The sequence below is a fragment of the Oncorhynchus nerka genome, linkage group LG9b (genome assembly GCF_034236695.1).
Source record: "Oncorhynchus nerka isolate Pitt River linkage group LG9b, Oner_Uvic_2.0, whole genome shotgun sequence".
Taxonomy (NCBI): Eukaryota; Metazoa; Chordata; class Actinopteri; order Salmoniformes; family Salmonidae; genus Oncorhynchus; species Oncorhynchus nerka.
In genome coordinates this window covers 51,499,152-51,521,071 of record NC_088424.1, presented here as the reverse complement: position 1 = coordinate 51,521,071, position 21,920 = coordinate 51,499,152, and the positions used below count along the sequence as shown (strand labels likewise).

General features: G+C 47.2%; 1 protein-coding gene across 1 annotated transcript in view; it reads right to left on the bottom strand.

The window, feature by feature from the left end:
- st6galnac5a (ST6 (alpha-N-acetyl-neuraminyl-2,3-beta-galactosyl-1,3)-N-acetylgalactosaminide alpha-2,6-sialyltransferase 5a) overlaps positions 1-21,920 on the bottom strand; it is a 262,069-nt gene that overhangs the window by 48,403 nt on the left and 191,746 nt on the right. Inside the window, exon 5 of the mRNA XM_065013646.1 lies at positions 2,010-2,032. Coding sequence (XP_064869718.1) covers positions 2,010-2,032 — 23 coding nt within the window. The remainder of the gene's footprint in view (positions 1-2,009; positions 2,033-21,920) is intronic.

Genomic DNA, 21,920 nt, shown 5'->3' with positions numbered 1-21,920 from the left:
TTCCTCTGGTCCTCTTCCTCTGGTCCTCTTCCTCTGGTCCTCTCCTCTCTGGTCCTCTTCCTCTGGTCCTCTCCCTCTCCCTCTGGTCCTCTACCTCTGGTCCTCTTCCTCTGGTCCTCTCCCTCTGGTCCTCTTCCTCTGGTCCTCTTCCTCTGGTCCTCTTCCTCTGGTCCTCTTCCTCTGGTCCTCTCCCTCTCCCTCTGGTCCTCTACCTCTGGTCCTCTCCCTCTCCCTCTGGTTCTCTCCCTCTGGTCCTCTTCCTCTGGTCCTCTCCTCTGGTCCTCTCCCTCTCCCTCTGGTTCTCTCCCTCTGGTCCTCTACCTCTGGTCCTCTTCCTCTGGTCCTCTACCTCTGGTCCTCTTCCTCTGGTCCTCTCCCTCTGGTCCTCTTCCTCTGGTCCTCTTCCTCTGGTCCTCTCCCTCTCCCTCTCCCTCTGGTCCTCTACCTCTGGTCCTCTACCTCTGGTCCTCTCCCTCTCCCTCTGGTCCTCTCCCTCTGGTCCTCTCCCTCTGGTCCTCTACCTCTGGTCCTCTCCCTCTCCCTCTGGTCCTCTCCCTCTGGTCCTCTACCTCTGGTCCTCTCCCTCTGGTCCTCTCCCTCTGGTCCTCTACCTCTGGTCCTCTCCCTCTCCCTCTGGTCCTCTCCCTCTGGTCCTCTACCTCTGGTCCTCTTCCTCTGGTCCTCTACCTCTGGTCCTCTTCCTCTGGTCCTCTTCCTCTGGTCCTCTCCCTCTGGTCCTCTTCCTCTGGTCCTCTTCCTCTGGTCCTCTCCCTCTGGTCCTCTTCCTCTGGTCCTCTTCCTCTGGTCCTCTTCCTCTGGTCCTCTCCCTCTGGTCCTCTCCTCTCTGGTCCTCTCCCTCTGGTCCTCTCCATCTGGTCCTCTTCCTCTGGCCCTCTCCTCTCTGGTCCTCTTCCTCTTACACCATAACTGACCAGGGGCCCCACACTGCTACATCATAACTGGCCAGGGGCCCCACATGGCTACATCATAACTGGCCAGGGGCCCCACACTGATACATCATAACTGGCCAGGGGCCCGACATGGCTACATCATAACTGGCCAGGGACCCCACACTGATACATCATAACTGACCAGGGGCCCCACACTGATACATCATAACTGGCCAGGGGCCCCACACTGCTACACCATAACTGACCAGGGGCCCCACACTGCTACATCATAACTGGCCAGGGGCCCCACACTGCTACATCATAACTGGCCAGGGGCCCCACATGGCTACATCATAACTGGCCAGGGGCCCCACATGGCTACATCATAACTGGCCAGGGACCCCAACACGGCTACACCATAACTGACCAGGGGCCCCACACTGATACATCATCACTGGCCAGGGGCCCCACACTGCTACACCATAACTGACCAGGGGCTCCACACTGCTACATCATAACTGACCAGGGGCCCCACACTGCTACATCATAACTGGCCAGGGGCCCCACACTGCTACATCATAACTGGCCAGGGGCCCCACACTGCTACATCATAACTGGCCAGGGGCCCCACATGGCTACATCATAACTGGCCAGGGACCCCACACTGATACATCATAACTGACCAGGGGCCCCACACATACATCATAACTGACCAGGGGCCCCACACTGCTACATCATAACTGACCAGGGGCCCCACACTGCTACATCATAACTGGCCAGGGGCCCCACACTGCTACATCATAACTGACCAGGGGCCCCACACTTCTACATCATAACTGACCAGGGGCCCCACACTGCTACATCATAACTGGCCAGGGGCCCCACACTGCTACATCATAACTGGCCAGGGGCCCCACACTGCTACATCATAACTGGCCAGGGGCCCCACACTGCTACATCATAACTGGCCAGGGGCCCCACACTGCTACACCATAACTGACCAGGGGCCCCATATGGCTACACCATAACTGGCCAGGGGCCCCACACTGCTACACCATAACTGGCCAGGGGCCCCACACTGATACATCATAACTGGCCAGGGGCCCCACACTGCTACATCATAACTGACCAGGGGCCCCACACTGCTACATCATAACTGGCCAGGGGCCCCACACTGCTACATCATAACTGGCCAGGGGCCCCACATGGCTACATCAGGCTTCGTTATTGTCATGCTCATTAGAATATGAGTCATTATCATATTGTTGCCAAGGAGCGATTTCAGTGTTTCTACACTTGGTTTGCATATCATTGATTTAAAGAACGGAGTTTGTTTGTCCTGTCTCGGGGCGATCACACGCACGCACACAGACCGGAAATTGAAAACTTCCGAAAGGAAGGCTACTGCCCTCCAAACCTGGACACATATGAATGCACACACAACACACACACAACACACACACATGTGCACACCACACACTCTCTCTTTATCCATATGACCAAGTCAAAGACCAGCCTTCTATAATGCCAGGAGTTTGCATGAAGATGCATGAAGAAACCATACAGAGCATTCAGGAAGTATTCAGGAAGTATTCAGGAAGTATTCAGGAAGTATTCAGAGCCCTTGACATTGTTCCACATTTTGTTACGTTTCAGCCTTATTCTAAAATTGATTAAATCGTTTTTTTCTCATCAATTTAAAAACAATACCCCATAATGACAAACGCAAAAACTGTTCTTTAGAAATGTTTGCAAATTTATTACAAATTTTAAAAAACTGAAATATCTTATTTACATAAGTACTCAGTCCTTTTGCTATGGGACTCTAAATGGAGCTCAGGTGTATCCTGTTTCCATTGATCATCCTTGAGATGTTTTTACACCTTGATTGGAGTCCAGCTGTGGTCCTCTTCCTCTGGTCCTCTACCTCTGGTCCTCTTCCTCTGGTCCTCTACCTCTGGTCCTCTCCCTCTGGTCCTCTTCCTCTGGTCCTCTTCCTCTGGTCCTCTTCCTCTGGTCCTCTTCCTCTGGTCCTCTCCTCTCTGGTCCTCTTCCTCTGGTCCTCTCCCTCTCCCTCTGGTCCTCTACCTCTGGTCCTCTTCCTCTGGTCCTCTCCCTCTGGTCCTCTTCCTCTGGTCCTCTTCCTCTGGTCCTCTTCCTCTGGTCCTCTCCCTCTCCCTCTGGTCCTCTACCTCTGGTCCTCTCCCTCTCCCTCTGGTTCTCTCCCTCTGGTCCTCTCCCTCTGGTCCTCTCCTCTCTGGCCCTCTCCCTCTGGTCCTCTCCATCTGGTCCTCTTCCTCTGGCCCTCTCCTCTCTGGTCCTCTTCCTCTGGTCCTCTCCCTCTGGTCCTCTCCCTCTGGTCCTCTTCCTCTGGTCCTCTCCTCTCTCTTCCTCCTCTTCCCCTCTGGTCCTCTTCCTCTGGTCCTCTCCCTCTCTCCTCTGGTCCTCTCCCTCTCCTCCCTCTGGTCCTCCATCTGGTCCTCTCCCTCTGGTCCTCTACCTCTGGTCCTCTCCCTCTCCTTCCTCTGGTCCTCCCTCCTCTGGTCCTCTCCCTCTGGTCCTCCCCCTCTGGTCCTCTCCCTCTGGTCCTCTCCCTCTGGTCCTCTCCCTCTGGTCCTCTTCCTCTGGTCCTCTCCCTCTCCCTCTGGTCCTCTTCCTCTGGTCCTCTCCCTCTCCCTCTGGTTCTCTCCCTCTGGTCCTCTTCCTCTGGTCCTCTCCTCTGGTCCTCTCCTCTCCCTGGTCCTCTCCCTCTGGTCCTCTCCCTCTGGTCCTCTCCTCTCTGGTCCTCTTCCTCTGGTCCTCTCCCTGGTCTCTCCTCTCCCTCTGGTCCTCTCCCTCTGGTCCTCTACCTCTGGTCCTCTCCCTCTCCCTCTGGTCCTCTCCCTCTGGTCCTCTACCTCTGGTCCTCTTCCTCTGGTCCTCTACCTCTGGTCCTCTCCCTCTGGTCCTCTTCCTCTGGTCCTCTTCCTCTGGTCCTCTTCCTCTGGTCCTCTCCCTCTGGTCCTCTTCCTCTGGTCCTCTTCCTCTGGTCCTCTCCCTCTGGTCCTCTCCCTCTGGTCCTCTCCCTCTGGTCCTCTTCCTCTGGTCCTCTCCTCTCTGGTCCTCTTCCTCTGGTCCTCTTCCTCTGGTCCTCTCCCTCTCCCTCTGGTCCTCTACCTCTGGTACTCTTCCTCTGGTCCTCTCCCTCTGGTCCTCTTCCTCTGGTCCTCTTCCTCTGGTCCTCTTCCTCTGGTCCTCTCCCTCTCCCTCTGGTCCTCTACCTCTGGTCCTCTCCCTCTCCCTCTGGTTCTCTCCCTCTGGTCCTCTTCCTCTGGTCCTCTCCCTCTGGTCCTCTCCCTCTCCCTCTGGTTCTCTCCCTCTGGTCCTCTACCTCTGGTCCTCTTCCTCGGGTCCTCTTCCTCTGGTCCTCTCCCTCTCCCTCTGGTCCTCTCCCTCTGGTCCTCTACCTCTGGTCCTCTTCCTCTGGTCCTCTACCTCTGGTCCTCTTCCTCTGGTCCTCTCCCTTGGTCCTCTTCCTCTGGTCCTCTTCCTCTGGTCCTCTTCCTCTGGTCCTCTCCCTCTCCCTCTGGTCCTCTCCCTCTGGTCCTCTACCTCTGGTCCTCTACCTCTGGTCCTCTCCCTCTGGTCCTCTCCCTCTGGCCCTCTCCTCTGGTCCTCTTCCTCTGGTCCTCTTCCTCTGGTCCTCTTCCTCTGGTCCTCTCCTCTCTGGTCCTCTTCCTCTGGTCCTCTACCTCTGGTCCTCTTCCTCTGGTCCTCTTCCTCTGGTCCTCTGGTCCTCTCCCTCTCCCTCTGGTCCTCTCCCTCTGGTCCTCTCCCTCTCCCCTCCTCTCCCTCTGGTTCCTCTCCCTCTGGTCCTCTTCCTCTCTGGTCCTCTCCCTCTGGTCCTCTCCATCTGGTCCTCTTCCTCTGGTCCTCTCCTCTGGTCCTCTTCCTCTGGTCCACTCCCTCTGGTCCTCTCCTCTGGTCCTCTCCCTCTGGTCCTCTTCCTCTGGTCCTCTCCTCTCTGGTCCTCTTCCTCTGGTCCTCTTCCTCTGGTCCTCTCCCTCTGGTCCTCTTCCTCTGGTCCTCTCCCTCTGGTCCTCTTCCTCTGGTCCTCTCCTCTCTGGTCCTCTTCCTCTGGTCCTCTCCCTCTCCTCTGGTCCTCTCCCTCTGGTCCTCTTCCTCTGGTCCTCTCCCTCTGGTCCTCTACCACTGGTCCTCTCCCTCTGGTCCTCTTCCTCTGGTCCTCTCCTCCCTCTGGTCCTCTACCTCTGGTCCTCTCCCTCTCCCTCTGGTTCTCTCCCTCTGGTCCTCTTCCTCTGGTCCTCTCCTCTGGTCCTCTCCATCTGGTCTCTCCCTCTGGTTCTCTCCTCTGGTCCTCTCCCTGGTCCTCTTCCTCTGGTCCTCTCCCTCTCCTCTGGTCCTCTACCTCTGGTCCTCTCCCCTCTGGTCCTCTCCCTCTGGTCCTCTTCCTCTGGTCCTCTCCCTCTGGTCCTCTCCCTCTACCTCTGGTCCTCTCCCTCTGGTCCTCTCCTCTGGTCCTCTTCCTCTGGTCCTCTCCCTCTCCTCTCCCTCTGGTCCTCTACCTCTGGTCCTCTCCCTCTGGTCCTCTCCCTCCCCTCTGGTCCTCTTCCTCTGGTCCTCTCCCTCTGGTCCTCTCCCCTCTCCTCTCTGGTTCTCTCCCTCTGGTCCTCTACCTCTGGTCCTCTTCCTCTGGTCCTCTCCCTCTCCCTCTGGTCCTCTTCCTCTGGTCCTCTCCTCTGGTCCTCTCCCTCTGGTCCTCTTCCTCTGGTCCTCTCCTCTGGTCCTCTTCCTCTGGTCCTCTCCCTCTGGTCCTCTCCCTCTGGTCCTCTTCCTCTGGTCCTCTCCCTCTGGTCCTCTACCTCTGGTCCTCTCCTCTGGTCCTCTTCCTCTCTGGTCCTCTTCCTCTGGTCCTCTCCCTCTCCCTCTGGTCCTCTCCTCTGGTCCTCTCCTCTGGTCCTCTCCTCTGGTCCTCTCCCCTCTGGTCCTCTCCATCTGGTCCTCTTCCTCTGGCCCTCTCCCTCTGGTCCTCTTCCTCTGGTCCTCTCCCTCTGGTCCTCTCCCTCTGGTCCTCTTCCTCTGGTCCTCTTCCTCTGGTCCTCTTCCTCTGGTCCCTCTCCTCTCTGGTCCTCTTCCTCTGGTCCTCTTCCTCTCCTCTTCTCTGGTCCTCTTCCTCTGGTCCTCTCCCTCTGGTCCTCTTCCTCTGGTCCTCTTCCTCTGGTCCTCTTCCTCTGGTCCTCTCCCTCTCCTCTGGTCCTCTCCTCTGGTCCTCTTCCTCTGGTCCTCTACCTCTGGTCCTCTCTCCTCTGGTTCTCTCCCTCTGGTCCTCTTCCTCTCCCTGGTCCTCTTCCTCCCTCTGGTCCTCTCCCTCTCCCTCTGGTTCTCTCCCTCTGGTCCTCTACCTCTGGTCCTCTTCCTCTGGTCCTCTCCCTCTGGTCCTCTCCCTCCCCTCTGGTCCTCTACCTCTGGTCCTCTCCTCTGGTCCTCTCCCTCTGGTCCTCTTCCTCTGGTCCTCTCCCTCTGGTCCTCTACCTCTGGTCCTCTCCTCTGGTCCTCTCCATCTGGTCCTCTTCCTCTGGTCCTCTCCCTCTCCCCTCTCTGGTCCTCTCCCTCTGGTCCTCTCCCTCTGGCCCTCTCCATCTGGTCCTCTCCCTCTGGTCCTCTCCCTCTGGTCCTCTTCCTCTGGTCCTCTCCCTCTGGTTCTGGTCCTCTCCCTCTGGTCCTCTTCCTCTGGTCCTCTCCCTCTCCCTCTGGTCCTCTCCCTCTGGTCCTCTCCCTCTGGTTCTCTCCCTCTCCCTCTGGTTCTCTCCCTCTGGTCCTCTACCTCTGGTACTCTTCCTCTGGTCCTCTACCTCTGGTCCTCTTCCTCTGGTCCTCTTCCTCTGGTCCTCTTCCTCTGGTCCTCTCCTCTGGTCCTCTACCTCTGGTCCTCTCCTCTGGTCCTCTCCTCTGGTCCTCTTCCTCTGGTCCTCTTCCTCTGGTCCTCTCCCTCTGGTCCTCTACCTCTGGTCCTCTCCCTCTGGTCCTCTCCATCTGTTCCTCTTCCCCTCTGGTCCCTCTCCCTCTCCCTCTGGTCCTCTCCCTCTGGTCCTCTACCTCTGGTCCTCTCCCTCTGGTTCTGGTCCTCTCCCTCTGGGCCTCTCCCTCTGGTCCTCTCTGGTCCTCTACCTCTGGTCCTCTCCCTCTGGTCCTCTCCCTCTACCTCTGGTCCTCTCCCTCTGGTCCTCTACCTCTGGTCCTCTCCCTCTGGTTCTGGTCCTCTTCCTCTGGTCCTCTTCCTCTGGTCCTCTTCCTCTGGTCCTCTCCCTCTCCCTCTACCTCTGGTCCTCTACCTCTGGTCCTCTCCCTCTCCCTCTGGACCTCTACCTCTGGTCCTCTCCCTCTGGTCCTCTCCCTCTGGTCCTCTTCCTCTGGTCCTCTTCCTCTGGTCCTCTCCCTCTGGTCCTCTACCTCTGGTCCTCTCCCTCTGGTCCTCTCCATCTGGTCCTCTTCCTCTGGTCCTCTCCCTCTCCCTCTGGTCCTCTCCCTCTGGTCCTCTACCTCTGGTCCTCTCCCTCTGGTTCTGGTCCTCTTCCCTCTGGTCCTCTCCCTCTGGTCCCCTCTCCTCTACCTCTGGTCCTCTTCCTCTGGTCCTCTCCCTGGTCCTCTTCCTCTGGTCCTCTCCCTCTGGTCCTCTTCCTCTGGTCCTCTCCTCTGGTTCTGGTCCTCTCCTCTGGTCCTCTTCCTCTGGTCCTCTTCCTCTGGTCCTCTTCCTCTGGTCCTCTTCCTCCCTCTCCCTCTCCCTCTGGTCCTCTACCTCTGGTCCTCTCCCTCTCCCTCTGGTTCTCTCCCTCTGGTCCTCTCCTCTGGTCCTCTTCCTCTGGTCCTCTCCCTCTCCCTCTGGTCCTCTACCTCTGGCCCTCTCTCTCTGGTCCTCTCCCTCTGGTCCTCTCCCTCTGGTCCTCTCCCTCTACCTCGGGTCCTCTCCCTCTCCCTCTGGTCCTCTACCTCTGGTCCTCTCCCTCTGGTCCTCTCCATCTGGTCCTCTTCCTCTGGTCCTCTCCCTCTCCCTCTGGTCCTCTCCCTCTGGTCCTCTCCCTCTGGCCCTCTCCATCTGGTCCTCTCCCTCTGGTCCTCTCCCTCTGGTCCTCTTCCTCTGGTCCTCTCCCTCTGGTTCTGGTCCTCTCCCTCTGGTCCTCTTCCTCTGGTCCTCTCCCTCTCCCTCTGGTCCTCTCCCTCTGGTCCTCTCCCTCTGGTTCTCTCCCTCTCCCTCTGGTTCTCTCCCTCTGGTCCTCTACCTCTGGTACTCTTCCTCTGGTCCTCTACCTCTGGTCCTCTTCCTCTGGTCCTCTTCCTCTGGTCCTCTTCCTCTGGTCCTCTCCCTCTGGACCTCTACCTCTGGTCCTCTCCCTCTGGTCCTCTCCCTCTGGTCCTCTTCCTCTGGTCCTCTTCCTCTGGTCCTCTCCCTCTGGTCCTCTACCTCTGGTCCACTCCCTCTGGTCCTCTCCATCTGGTCCTCTTCCTCTGGTCCTCTCCCTCTCCCTCTGGTCCTCTCCCTCTGGTCCTCTACCTCTGGTCCTCTCCCTCTGGTTCTGGTCCTCTCCCTCTGGGCCTCTCCCTCTGGTCCTCTCCCTCTACCTCTGGTCCTCTCCCTCTGGTCCTCTCCCTCTACCTCTGGTCCTCTCCCTCTGGTCCTCTACCTCTGGTCCTCTCCCTCTGGTTCTGGTCCTCTTCCTCTGGTCCTCTTCCTCTGGTCCTCTTCCTCTGGTCCTCTCCCTCTCCCTCTACCTCTGGTCCTCTACCTCTGGTCCTCTCCCTCTCCCTCTGGACCTCTACCTCTGGTCCTCTCCCTCTGGTCCTCTCCCTCTGGTCCTCTTCCTCTGGTCCTCTTCCTCTGGTCCTCTCCCTCTGGTCCTCTACCTCTGGTCCTCTCCCTCTGGTCCTCTCCATCTGGTCCTCTTCCTCTGGTCCTCTCCCTCTCCCTCTGGTCCTCTCCCTCTGGTCCTCTACCTCTGGTCCTCTCCCTCTGGTTCTGGTCCTCTCCCTCTGGTCCTCTCCCTCTGGTCCTCTCCCTCTACCTCTGGTCCTCTCCCTCTGGTCCTCTCCCTCTACCTCTGGTCCTCTCCCTCGGGTCCTCTACCTCTGGTCCTCTCCCTCTGGTTCTGGTCCTCTCCCTCTGGTCCTCTTCCTCTGGTCCTCTTCCTCTGGTCCTCTTCCTCTGGTCCTCTCCCTCTCCCTCTACCGCTGGTCCTCTACCTCTGGTCCTCTCCCTCTCCCTCTGGACCTCTACCTCTGGTCCTCTCCCTCTGGTCCTCTTCCTCTGGTCCTCTCCCTCTCCCTCTGGTCCTCTACCTCTGGCCCTCTCTCTCTGGTCCTCTCCCTCTGGTCCTCTCCCTCTGGTCCTCTCCCTCTACCTCGGGTCCTCTCCCTCTCCCTCTGGTCCTCTACCTCTGGTCCTCTCCCTCTGGTCCTCTACCTCTACCTCTGGTCCTCTACCTCCAGGTCCTCTCCCTCTCCCTCTGGTCCTCTACCTCTGGTCCTCTTCCTCTGGTCCTCTACCTCTGGTCCTCTTCCTCCCTCTCTCTATGAAAATAACTAAATCTCCCCCTCTCTCCTCCAGCCACTGAAGGGATTATTACTATAATATTAAATGACTATTATTATTTTAAGATGCACTGCTGTAGCATCCATTTCTTCCTCTCTCCCTCGTCCTCTCCCCCTTCCTCTACTAAAATAACAAAACATCCCTCTCTCCCTCATCCTCTCCCCTTTCCTCTACTAAAATAAGAAAAACATCCCTCTCTCCCCCTCTAGCCTCTGAAAATGCACTGCCATAGCTGTGCGTTGGTGACCAGCTCCGGTCACCTGATAGGTGGTGGTCGCGGCGAGGAGATCGACAGGGCGGAGTGTGTGATCCGTATGAACGACGCCCCCACGGCGCGGGGCTATGGTGGAGACGTTGGGCGCCGCACCTCGCTACGTGTCATCGCTCACTCCAGCATGCAGAGGGTCCTACGGAGCCGTCACGAACTGCTCAACGCATCCCAGGTTAGATGCTACATGCTATAAGAGATAAATACATCCCAGGTTAGATGCTACATGCTATAAGAGATAAATACATCTCAGGTTAGATGCTACATGCTATAAGAGATAAATACATCCCAGGTTAGATGCTACATGCTATAAGAGATAAATACATCCCAGGTTAGATGCTACATGCTATAAGAGATAAATACATCCCAGGTTAGATGCTACATGCTATAAGAGATAAATACATCCCAGGTTAGATGCTACATGCTATAAGAGATAAATACATCTCAGGTTAGATGCTATAAGAGATAAATACATCTCAGGTTAGATGCTACATGCTATAAGAGATAAATACATCTCAGGTTAGATGCTACATGCTATAAGAGATAAATACATCTCAGGTTAGATGCAACATGCTATAAGAGATAAATACATCTCAGGTTAGATGATTCTCTGGGATTTCAAACATGCATCTTGTGTAAACGATTTGGTTGAACAGCAACACTCTCGACTCCGAACTAGACATGTGACGACGGGGTACAAGTCCCTACTCAGCCTCTCCTCTCTGTGTCCTTAATAGTAGATCATCCAGATTTTACCCCCAATTATTGGCCAATAATACAAAAGGTAGTGGTGGTTTACCTACTTGTCATCGAATTCTTACACCCTGCCCTGCTCCCTCTTTTTCTCTGTCTTTTCGTCCCACTGATGACGGGGATTTGGGCCTTGTCTCAACAAAGCAGTATAACCTTCGCGTCGGAATCATTATAAAGATAAAATCTTCGTCCAGTTCGAGATGAGTTATCACTGTTCTGATGTCCAGAAGCTCTTTACCGGTCATAAGAAACAGTAGCAGCAGCAGCATTATGTAGAAAACATATCAGTAGTAACATTACATTCATTATGTAGAAAACATATCAGTAGTAACATTACATTCATTATGTAGAAAACATATCAGTAGTAACATTACATTCATTATGTAGAAAACATATCAGTAGTAACATTACATTCATTATGTAGAAAACATATCAGTAGTAACATTACATTCATTATGTAGAAAACATATCAGTAGTAACATTACATTCATTATGTAGAAAACATATCAGTAGTAACATTACATTCATTATGTAGAAAACATATCAGTAGTAACATTACATTCATTATGTAGAAAACATATCAGTAGTAACATTACATTCATTATGTAGAAAACATATCAGTAGTAACATTACATTCATTATGTAGAAAACATATCAGTAGTAACATTACATTCATTATGTAGAAAACATATCAGTAGTAACATTACATTCATTATGTAGAAAACATATCAGTAGTAACATTACATTCATTATGTAGAAAACATATCAGTAGTAACATTACATTCATATGTAGAAAACATATCAGTAGTAACATTACATTCATTATGTAGAAAACATATCAGTAGTAACATTACATTCATTATGTAGAAAACATATCAGTAGTAACATTACATTCATTATGTAGAAAACATATCAGTAGTAACATTACATTCATTATGTAGAAAACATATCAGTAGTAACATTACATTCATTATGTAGAAAACATATCAGTAGTAACATTACATTCATTATGTAGAAAACATATCAGTAGTAACATTACATTCATTATGTAGAAAACATATCAGTAGTAACATTACATTCATTATGTAGAAAACATATCAGTAGTAACATTACATTCATTATGTAGAAAACATATCAGTAGTAACATTACATTCATTATGTAGAAAACATATCAGTAGTAACATTACATTCATTATGTAGAAAACATATCAGTAGTAACATTACATTCATTATGTAGAAAACATATCAGTAGTAACATTACATTCATTATGTAGAAAACATATCAGTAGTAACATTACATTCATTATGTAGAAAACATATCAGTAGTAACATTACATTCATTATGTAGAAAACATATCAGTAGTAACATTACATTCATTATGTAGAAAACATATCAGTAGTAACATTACATTCTTTATGTAGAAAACATATCAGTAGTAACATTACATTCATTATGTAGAAAACATATCAGTAGTAACATTACATTCATTATGTAGAAAACATATCAGTAGTAACATTACATTCATTATGTAGAAAACATATCAGTAGTAACATTACATTCATTATGTAGAAAACATATCAGTAGTAACATTACATTCATTATGTAGAAAACATATCAGTAGTAACATTACATTCATTATGTAGAAAACATATCAGTAGTAACATTACATTCATTATGTAGAAAACATATCAGTAGTAACATTACATTCATTATGTAGAAAACATATCAGTAGTAACATTACATTCATTATGTAGAAAACATATCAGTAGTAACATTACATTCATTATGTAGAAAACATATCAGTAGTAACATTACATTCATTATCAGTAGTAACATTACATTCATTATGTAGAAAACATATCAGTAGTAACATTACATTCATTATGTAGAAAACATATCAGTAGTAACATTACATTCTTCCCTCCAGGACACAGTGTTTATCAGTAGTAACATTACATTACATTATCTTCCCTCCAGGACACAGTGTTTATCAGTAGTAACATTACATTACATTCTCCTCCCTCCAGGACACAGTGTTTATCAGTAGTAACATTACCTCCTCCCTCCAGGACACAGTGTTTATCAGTAGTAACATTACATTCTCTTCCCTCCAGGACACAGTGTTTATCAGTAGTAACATTACATTACATTCTCTTCCCTCCAGGACACAGTGTTTATCAGTAGTAACATTACATTCTCTTCCCTCCAGGACACAGTGTTTATCAGTAGTAACATTACATTCTCTTCCCTCCAGGACACAGTGTTTATCAGTAGTAACATTACATTCTCCTCCCTCCAGGACACAGTGTTTATCAGTAGTAACATTACATTACATTCTCTTCCCTCCAGGACACAGTGTTTATCAGTAGTAACATTACATTATCTTCCCTCCAGGACACAGTGTTTATCAGTAGTAACATTACATTCTCCTCCCTCCAGGACACAGTGTTTATCAGTAGTAACATTACATTCTCCTCCCTCCAGGACACAGTGTTTATCAGTAGTAACATTACATTCTCTTCCCTCCAGGACACAGTGTTTATCAGTAGTAACATTACATTACATTCTCCTCCCTCCAGGACACAGTGTTTATCAGTAGTAACATTACATTCTCCTCCCTCCAGGACACAGTGTTTATCAGTAGTAACATTACATTCTCCTCCCTCCAGGACACAGTGTTTATCAGTAGTAACATTACATTACATTATCTTCCCTCCAGGACACAGTGTTTATCAGTAGTAACATTACATTACATTATCATCCCTCCAGGACACAGTGTTTATCAGTAGTAACATTACATTCTCCTCCCTCCAGGACACAGTGTTTATCAGTAGTAACATTACATTCTCTTCCCTCCAGGACACAGTGTTTATCAGTAGTAACATTACCTCCTCCCTCCAGGACACAGTGTTTATCAGTAGTAACATTACATTCTCTTCCCTCCAGGACACAGTGTTTATCAGTAGTAACATTACATTATCTTCCCTCCAGGACACAGTGTTTATCAGTAGTAACATTACATTATCTTCCCTCCAGGACACAGTGTTTATCAGTAGTAACATTACATTATCTTCCCTCCAGGACACAGTGTTTATCAGTAGTAACATTACATTACATTATCTTCCCTCCAGGACACAGTGTTTATCAGTAGTAACATTACATTATCTTCCCTCCAGGACACAGTGTTTATCAGTAGTAACATTACATTCTCCTCCCTCCAGGACACAGTGTTTATCAGTAGTAACATTACATTCTCCTCCCTCCAGGACACAGTGTTTATCAGTAGTAACATTACATTATCTTCCCTCCAGGACACAGTGTTTATCAGTAGTAACATTACCTCCTCCCTCCAGGACACAGTGTTTATCAGTAGTAACATTACATTCTCTTCCCTCCAGGACACAGTGTTTATCAGTAGTAACATTACATTCTCTTCCCTCCAGGACACAGTGTTTATCAGTAGTAACATTACCTCCTCCCTCCAGGACACAGTGTTTATCAGTAGTAACATTACATTCTCTTCCCTCCAGGACACAGTGTTTATCAGTAGTAACATCACCTCCTCCCTCCAGGACACAGTGTTTATCAGTAGTAACATTACCTCCTCCCTCCAGGACACAGTGTTTATCAGTAGTAACATTACATTATCTTCCCTCCAGGACACAGTGTTTATCAGTAGTAACATTACCTCCTCCCTCCAGGACACAGTGTTTATCAGTAGTAACATTACATTCTCTTCCCTCCAGGACACAGTGTTTATCAGTAGTAACATTACATTACATTATCCTCCCTCCAGGACACAGTGTTTATCAGTAGTAACATTACATTACATTATCCTCCCTCCAGGACACAGTGTTTATCAGTAGTAACATTACATTATCTTCCCTCCAGGACACAGTGTTTATCAGTAGTAACAGTACATTACATTATCTTCCCTCCAGGACACAGTGTTTATCAGTAGTAACAGTACATTACATTATCCTCCCTCCAGGACACAGTGTTTATCAGTAGTAACATTACATTACATTATCTTCCCTCCAGGACACAGTGTTTATCAGTAGTAACATTACATTATCTTCCCTCCAGGACACAGTGTTTATCAGTAGTAACATTACATTCTCCTCCCTCCAGGACACAGTGTTTATCAGTAGTAACATTACATTACATTATCTTCCCTCCAGGACACAGTGTTTATCAGTAGTAACATTACATTCTCCTCCCTCCAGGACACAGTGTTTATCAGTAGTAACATTACATTCTCTTCCCTCCAGGACACAGTGTTTATCAGTAGTAACATTACATTCTCCTCCCTCCAGGACACAGTGTTTATCAGTAGTAACATTACATTCTCCTCCCTCCAGGACACAGTGTTTATCAGTAGTAACATTACATTACATTCTCCTCCCTCCAGGACACAGTGTTTATCAGTAGTAACATTACCTCCTCCCTCCAGGACACAGTGTTTATCAGTAGTAACATTACATTATCTTCCCTCCAGGACACAGTGTTTATCAGTAGTAACATTACATTATCTTCCCTCCAGGACACAGTGTTTATCAGTAGTAACATTACATTATCTTCCCTCCAGGACACAGTGTTTATCAGTAGTAACATTACATTACATTCTCCTCCCTCCAGGACACAGTGTTTATCAGTAGTAACATTACATTATCTTCCCTCCAGGACACAGTGTTTATCAGTAGTAACATTACATTACATTATCTTCCCTCCAGGACACAGTGTTTATCAGTAGTAACATTACATTATCTTCCCTCCAGGACACAGTGTTTATCAGTAGTAACATTACATTCTCTTCCCTCCAGGACACAGTGTTTATCAGTAGTAACATTACATTATCTTCCCTCCAGGACACAGTGTTTATCAGTAGTAACATTACATTCTCCTCCCTCCAGGACACAGTGTTTATCAGTAGTAACATTACATTATCTTCCCTCCAGGACACAGTGTTTATCAGTAGTAACATTACATTCTCCTCCCTCCAGGACACAGTGTTTATCAGTAGTAACATTACATTACATTCTCCTCCCTCCAGGACACAGTGTTTATCAGTAGTAACATTACATTCTCCTCCCTCCAGGACACAGTGTTTATCAGTAGTAACATTACCTCCTCCCTCCAGGACACAGTGTTTATCAGTAGTAACATTACATTCTCCTCCCTCCAGGACACAGTGTTTATCAGTAGTAACATTACATTCTCCTCCCTCCAGGACACAGTGTTTATCAGTAGTAACATTACATTCTCCTCCCTCCAGGACACAGTGTTTATCAGTAGTAACATTACATTACATTCTCTACCCTCCAGGACACAGTGTTTATCAGTAGTAACATTACATTACATTCTCCTCCCTCCAGGACACAGTGTTTATCAGTAGTAACATTACATTACTCCCCTCCAGGACACAGTGTTTATCAGTAGTAACATTACATTACTCTCTCCCTCCAGGACACAGTGTTTATCAGTAGTAACATTACATTACATTCTCCTCCTCCAGGACACAGTGTTTATCAGTAGTAACATTACATTCATTTTATCTTCCCTCCAGGACACAGTGTTTATCAGTAGTAACATTACATTCATTCTCAGTAGTAACATCCCTCCAGGACACAGTGTTTATCAGTAGTAACATTACATTACATTCTCCTCCCTCCAGGACACAGTGTTTATCAGTAGTAACATTACATTCTCCTCCCTCCAGGACACAGTGTTTATCAGTAGTAACATTACATTCTCCTCCCTCCAGGACACAGTGTTTATCAGTAGTAACATTACATTCTCTTCCCTCCAGGACACAGTGTTTATCAGTAGTAACATTACATTCTCCTCCCTCCAGGACACAGTGTTTATCAGTAGTAACATTACATTATCTTCCCTCCAGGACACAGTGTTTATCAGTAGTAACATTACATTCTCCTCCCTCCAGGACACAGTGTTTATCAGTAGTAACATTACATTCTCCTCCCTCCAGGACACAGTGTTTATCAGTAGTAACATTACATTTTATCAGTAGTAACATCTTCTCCCCTCCAGGACACAGTGTTTATCAGTAGTAACATTACATTATCTTCCCTCCAGGACACAGTGTTTATCAGTAGTAACATTACCTCTTCCCTCCAGGACACAGTGTTTATCAGTAGTAACATTACCTCCTCCCTCCAGGACACAGTGTTTATCAGTAGTAACATTACATTATCTTCCCTCCAGGACACAGTGTTTATCAGTAGTAACATTACATTCTCCTCCCTCCAGGACACAGTGTTTATCAGTAGTAACATTACATTACATTATCTTCCCTCCAGGACACAGTGTTTATCAGTAGTAACATTACATTCTCCTCCCTCCAGGACACAGTGTTTATCAGTAGTAACATTACATTATCTTCCCTCCAGGACACAGTGTTTATCAGTAGTAACATTACATTCTCTTCCCTCCAGGACACAGTGTTTATCAGTAGTAACATTACATTCTCTTCCCTCCAGGACACAGTGTTTATCAGTAGTAACATTACATTACATTCTCCTCCCTCCAGGACACAGTGTTTATCAGTAGTAACATTACATTCTCCTCCCTCCAGGACACAGTGTTTATCAGTAGTAACATTACATTCTCCTCCCTCCAGGACACAGTGTTTATCAGTAGTAACATTACATTCTCCTCCCTCCAGGACACAGTGTTTATCAGTAGTAACATTACATTCTCCTCCCTCCAGGACACAGTGTTTATCAGTAGTAACATTACATTCTCCTCCCTCCAGGACACAGTGTTTATCAGTAGTAACATTACATTATCTTCCCTCCAGGACACAGTGTTTATCAGTAGTAACATTACATTCTCCTCCCTCCAGGACACAGTGTTTATCAGTAGTAACATTACATTCTCCTCCCTCCAGGACACAGTGTTTATCAGTAGTAACATTACATTACATTCTCCTCCCTCCAGGACACAGTGTTTATCAGTAGTAACATTACATTCTCCTCCCTCCAGGACACAGTGTTTATCAGTAGTAACATTACATTCTCTTCCCTCCAGGACACAGTGTTTATCAGTAGTAACATTACATTACATTATCTTCCCTCCAGGACACAGTGTTTATCAGTAGTAACATTACATTACATTATCTTCCCTCCAGGACACAGTGTTTATCAGTAGTAACATTACATTACATTCTCCTCCCTCCAGGACACAGTGTTTATCAGTAGTAACATTACATTATCTTCCCTCCAGGACACAGTGTTTATCAGTAGTAACATTACCTCCTCCCTCCAGGACACAGTGTTTATCAGTAGTAACATTACATTATCTTCCCTCCAGGACACAGTGTTTATCAGTAGTAACATTACATTCTCTTCCCTCCAGGACACAGTGTTTATCAGTAGTAACATTACATTATCCTCCCTCCAGGACACAGTGTTTATCAGTAGTAACATTACATTCTCCTCCCTCCAGGACACAGTGTTTATCAGTAGTAACATTACATTCTCTTCCCTCCAGGACACAGTGTTTATCAGTAGTAACATTACCTCCTCCCTCCAGGACACAGTGTTTATCAGTAGTAACATTACATTACATTATCTTCCCTCCAGGACACAGTGTTTATCAGTAGTAACATTACATTCTCTTCCCTCCAGGACACAGTGTTTATCAGTAGTAACATTACATTCTCTTCCCTCCAGGACACAGTGTTTATCAGTAGTAACATTACATTATCTTCCCTCCAGGACACAGTGTTTATCAGTAGTAACATTACATTATCTTCCCTCCAGGACACAGTGTTTATCAGTAGTAACATTACATTATCTTCCCTCCAGGACACAGTGTTTATCAGTAGTAACATTACATACTCCTCCCTCCAGGACACAGTGTTTATCAGTAGTAACATGACATTCTCTTCCCTCCAGGACACAGTGTTTATCAGTAGTAACAATACCTCCTCCCTCCAGGACACAGTGTTTATCAGTAGTAACATTACATTATCTTCCCTCCAGGACACAGTGTTTATCAGTAGTAACATTACATTCTCTTCCCTCCAGGACACAGTGTTTATCAGTAGTAACATTACATTCTCCTCCCTCCAGGACACAGTGTTTATCAGTAGTAACATTACATTACATTCTCCTCCCTCCAGGACACAGTGTTTATCAGTAGTAACATTACATTCTCTTCCCTCCAGGACACAGTGTTTATCAGTAGTAACATTACATTATCTTCCCTCCAGGACACAGTGTTTATCAGTAGTAACATTACATTCTCTTCCCTCCAGGACACAGTGTTTATCAGTAGTAACATTACATTCTCTTCCCTCCAGGACACAGTGTTTATCAGTAGTAACATTACATTCTCCTCCCTCCAGGACACAGTGTTTATCAGTAGTAACATTACATTATCTTCCCTCCAGGACACAGTGTTTATCAGTAGTAACATTACATGACATTCTCCTCCCTCCAGGACACAGTGTTTATCAGTAGTAACATTACATTCTCCTCCCTCCAGGACACAGTGTTTATCAGTAGTAACATTACATTCTCTTCCCTCCAGGACACAGTGTTTATCAGTAGTAACATTACATTCTCCTCCCTCCAGGACACAGTGTTTATCAGTAGTAACATTACATTCTCCTCCCTCCAGGACACAGTGTTTATCAGTAGTAACATTACATTACATTATCTTCCCTCCAGGACACAGTGTTTATCAGTAGTAACATTACATTATCTCCTCCCTCCAGGACACAGTGTTTATCAGTAGTAACATTACATTCTCCTCCCTCCAGGACACAGTGTTTATCAGTAGTAACATTACCTCCTCCCTCCAGGACACAGTGTTTATCAGTAGTAACATTACATTCTCCTCCCTCCAGGACACAGTGTTTATCAGTAGTAACATTACATTACATTATCTTCCCTCCAGGACACAGTGTTTATCAGTAGTAACATTACATTATCTTCCCTCCAGGACACAGTGTTTATCAGTAGTAACATTACATTATCTTCCCTCCAGGACACAGTGTTTATCAGTAGTAACATTACATTCTCTTCCCTCCAGGACACAGTGTTTATCAGTAGTAACATTACATTCTCCTCCCTCCAGGACACAGTGTTTATCAGTAGTAACATTACATTCTCCTCCCTCCAGGACACAGTGTTTATCAGTAGTAACATTACATTCTCTCCCTCCAGGACACAGTGTTTATCAGTAGTAACATTACATTCTCTTCCCTCCAGGACACAGTGTTTATCAGTAGTAACATTACATTCTCCTCCCTCCAGGACACAGTGTTTATCAGTAGTAACATTACATTCTCTTCCATTACATTACTCCAGGACACAGTGTTTATCAGTAGTAACATTACATTCTCTTCCCTCCAGGACACAGTGTTTATCAGTAGTAGTTTTATCAGTAGTAACATTACATTCTCCTCCAGACATTACATTCTCCTCCCTCCAGGACACAGTGTTTATCAGTAGTAACATTACATTCTCCTCCCTCCAGGACACAGTGTTTATCAGTAGTAACATTACATTCTCTTCCCTCCAGGACACAGTGTTTATCAGTAGTAACATTACATTCTCCTCCCTCCAGGACACAGTGTTTATCAGTAGTAACATTACATTCTCTTCCCTCCAGGACACAGTGTTTATCAGTAGTAACATTACATTCTCTTCCCTCCAGGACACAGTGTTTATCAGTAGTAACATTACATTCTCTTCCCTCCAGGACACAGTGTTTATCAGTAGTAACATTACATTCTCCTCCCTCCAGGACACAGTGTTTATCAGTAGTAACATTACATTCTCTTCCCTCCAGGACACAGTGTTTATCAGTAGTAACATTACATTATCTTCCCTCCAGGACACAGTGTTTATCAGTAGTAACATTACATTCTCCTCCCTCCAGGACACAGTGTTTATCAGTAGTAACATTACATTCTCTTCCTCCAGGACACAGTGTTTATCAGTAGTAACATTACATTATCTTCCCTCCAGGACACAGTGTTTATCAGTAGTAACATTACATTATCTTCCCTCCAGGACACAGTGTTTATCAGTAGTAACATTACATTCTCTTCCCTCCAGGACACAGTGTTTATCAGTAGTAACATTACATTCTCTTCCCTCCAGGACACAGTGTTTATCAGTAGTAACATTACATTATCTTCCCTCCAGGACACAGTGTTTATCAGTAGTAACATTACATTATCTTCCCTCCAGGACACAGTGTTTATCAGTAGTAACATTACATTCTCCTCCCTCCAGGACACAGTGTTTATCAGTAGTAACATTACATTACATTCTCCTCCCTCCAGGACACAGTGTTTATCAGTAGTAACATTACATTACATTCTCCTCCCTCCAGGACACAGTGTTTATCAGTAGTAACATTACATTATCTTCCCTCCAGGACACAGTGTTTATCAGTAGTAACATTACCTCTTCCCTCCAGGACACAGTGTTTATCAGTAGTAACATTACATTATCTTCCCTCCAGGACACAGTGTTTATCAGTAGTAACATTACATTCTCCTCCCTCCAGGACACAGTGTTTATCAGTAGTAACATTACATTACATTATCTTCCCTCCAGGACACAGTGTTAATCAGTAGTAACATTACATTCTCCTCCCTCCAGGACACAGTGTTTATCAGTAGTAACATTACATTCTCCTCCCTCCAGGACACAGTGTTTATCAGTAGTAACATTACATTACATTATCTTCCCTCCAGGACACAGTGTTTATCAGTAGTAACATTACATTCTCTTCCCTCCAGGACACAGTGTTTATCAGTAGTAACATGACATTCTCCTTCCCTCCAGGACACAGTGTTTATCAGTAGTAACATTACATTCTCTTCCCTCCAGGACACAGTGTTTATCAGTAGTAACATTACCTCCTCCCTCCAGGACACAGTGTTTATCAGTAGTAACATTACCTCCTCCCTCCAGGACACAGTGTTTATCAGTAGTAACATTACATTCTCCTCCCTCCAGGACACAGTGTTTATCAGTAGTAACATTACATTATCTTCCCTCCAGGACACAGTGTTTATCAGTAGTAACATTACATTCTCCTCCCTCCAGGACACAGTGTTTATCAGTAGTAACATTACATTATCTTCCCTCCAGGACACAGTGTTTATCAGTAGTAACATTACATTATCTTCCCTCCAGGACACAGTGTTTATCAGTAGTAACATTACATTCTCCTCCCTCCAGGACACAGTGTTTATCAGTAGTAACATTACATTATCTTCCCTCCAGGACACAGTGTTTATCAGTAGTAACATTACATTCTCCTCCCTCCAGGACACAGTGTTTATCTTCTGGGGGCCCAGTAATTACATGCGGCGGGATGGGAAGGGTCTGGTCTACAACAACCTGAGGTTGATGAACCAGGTGCTGCCCAAACTAA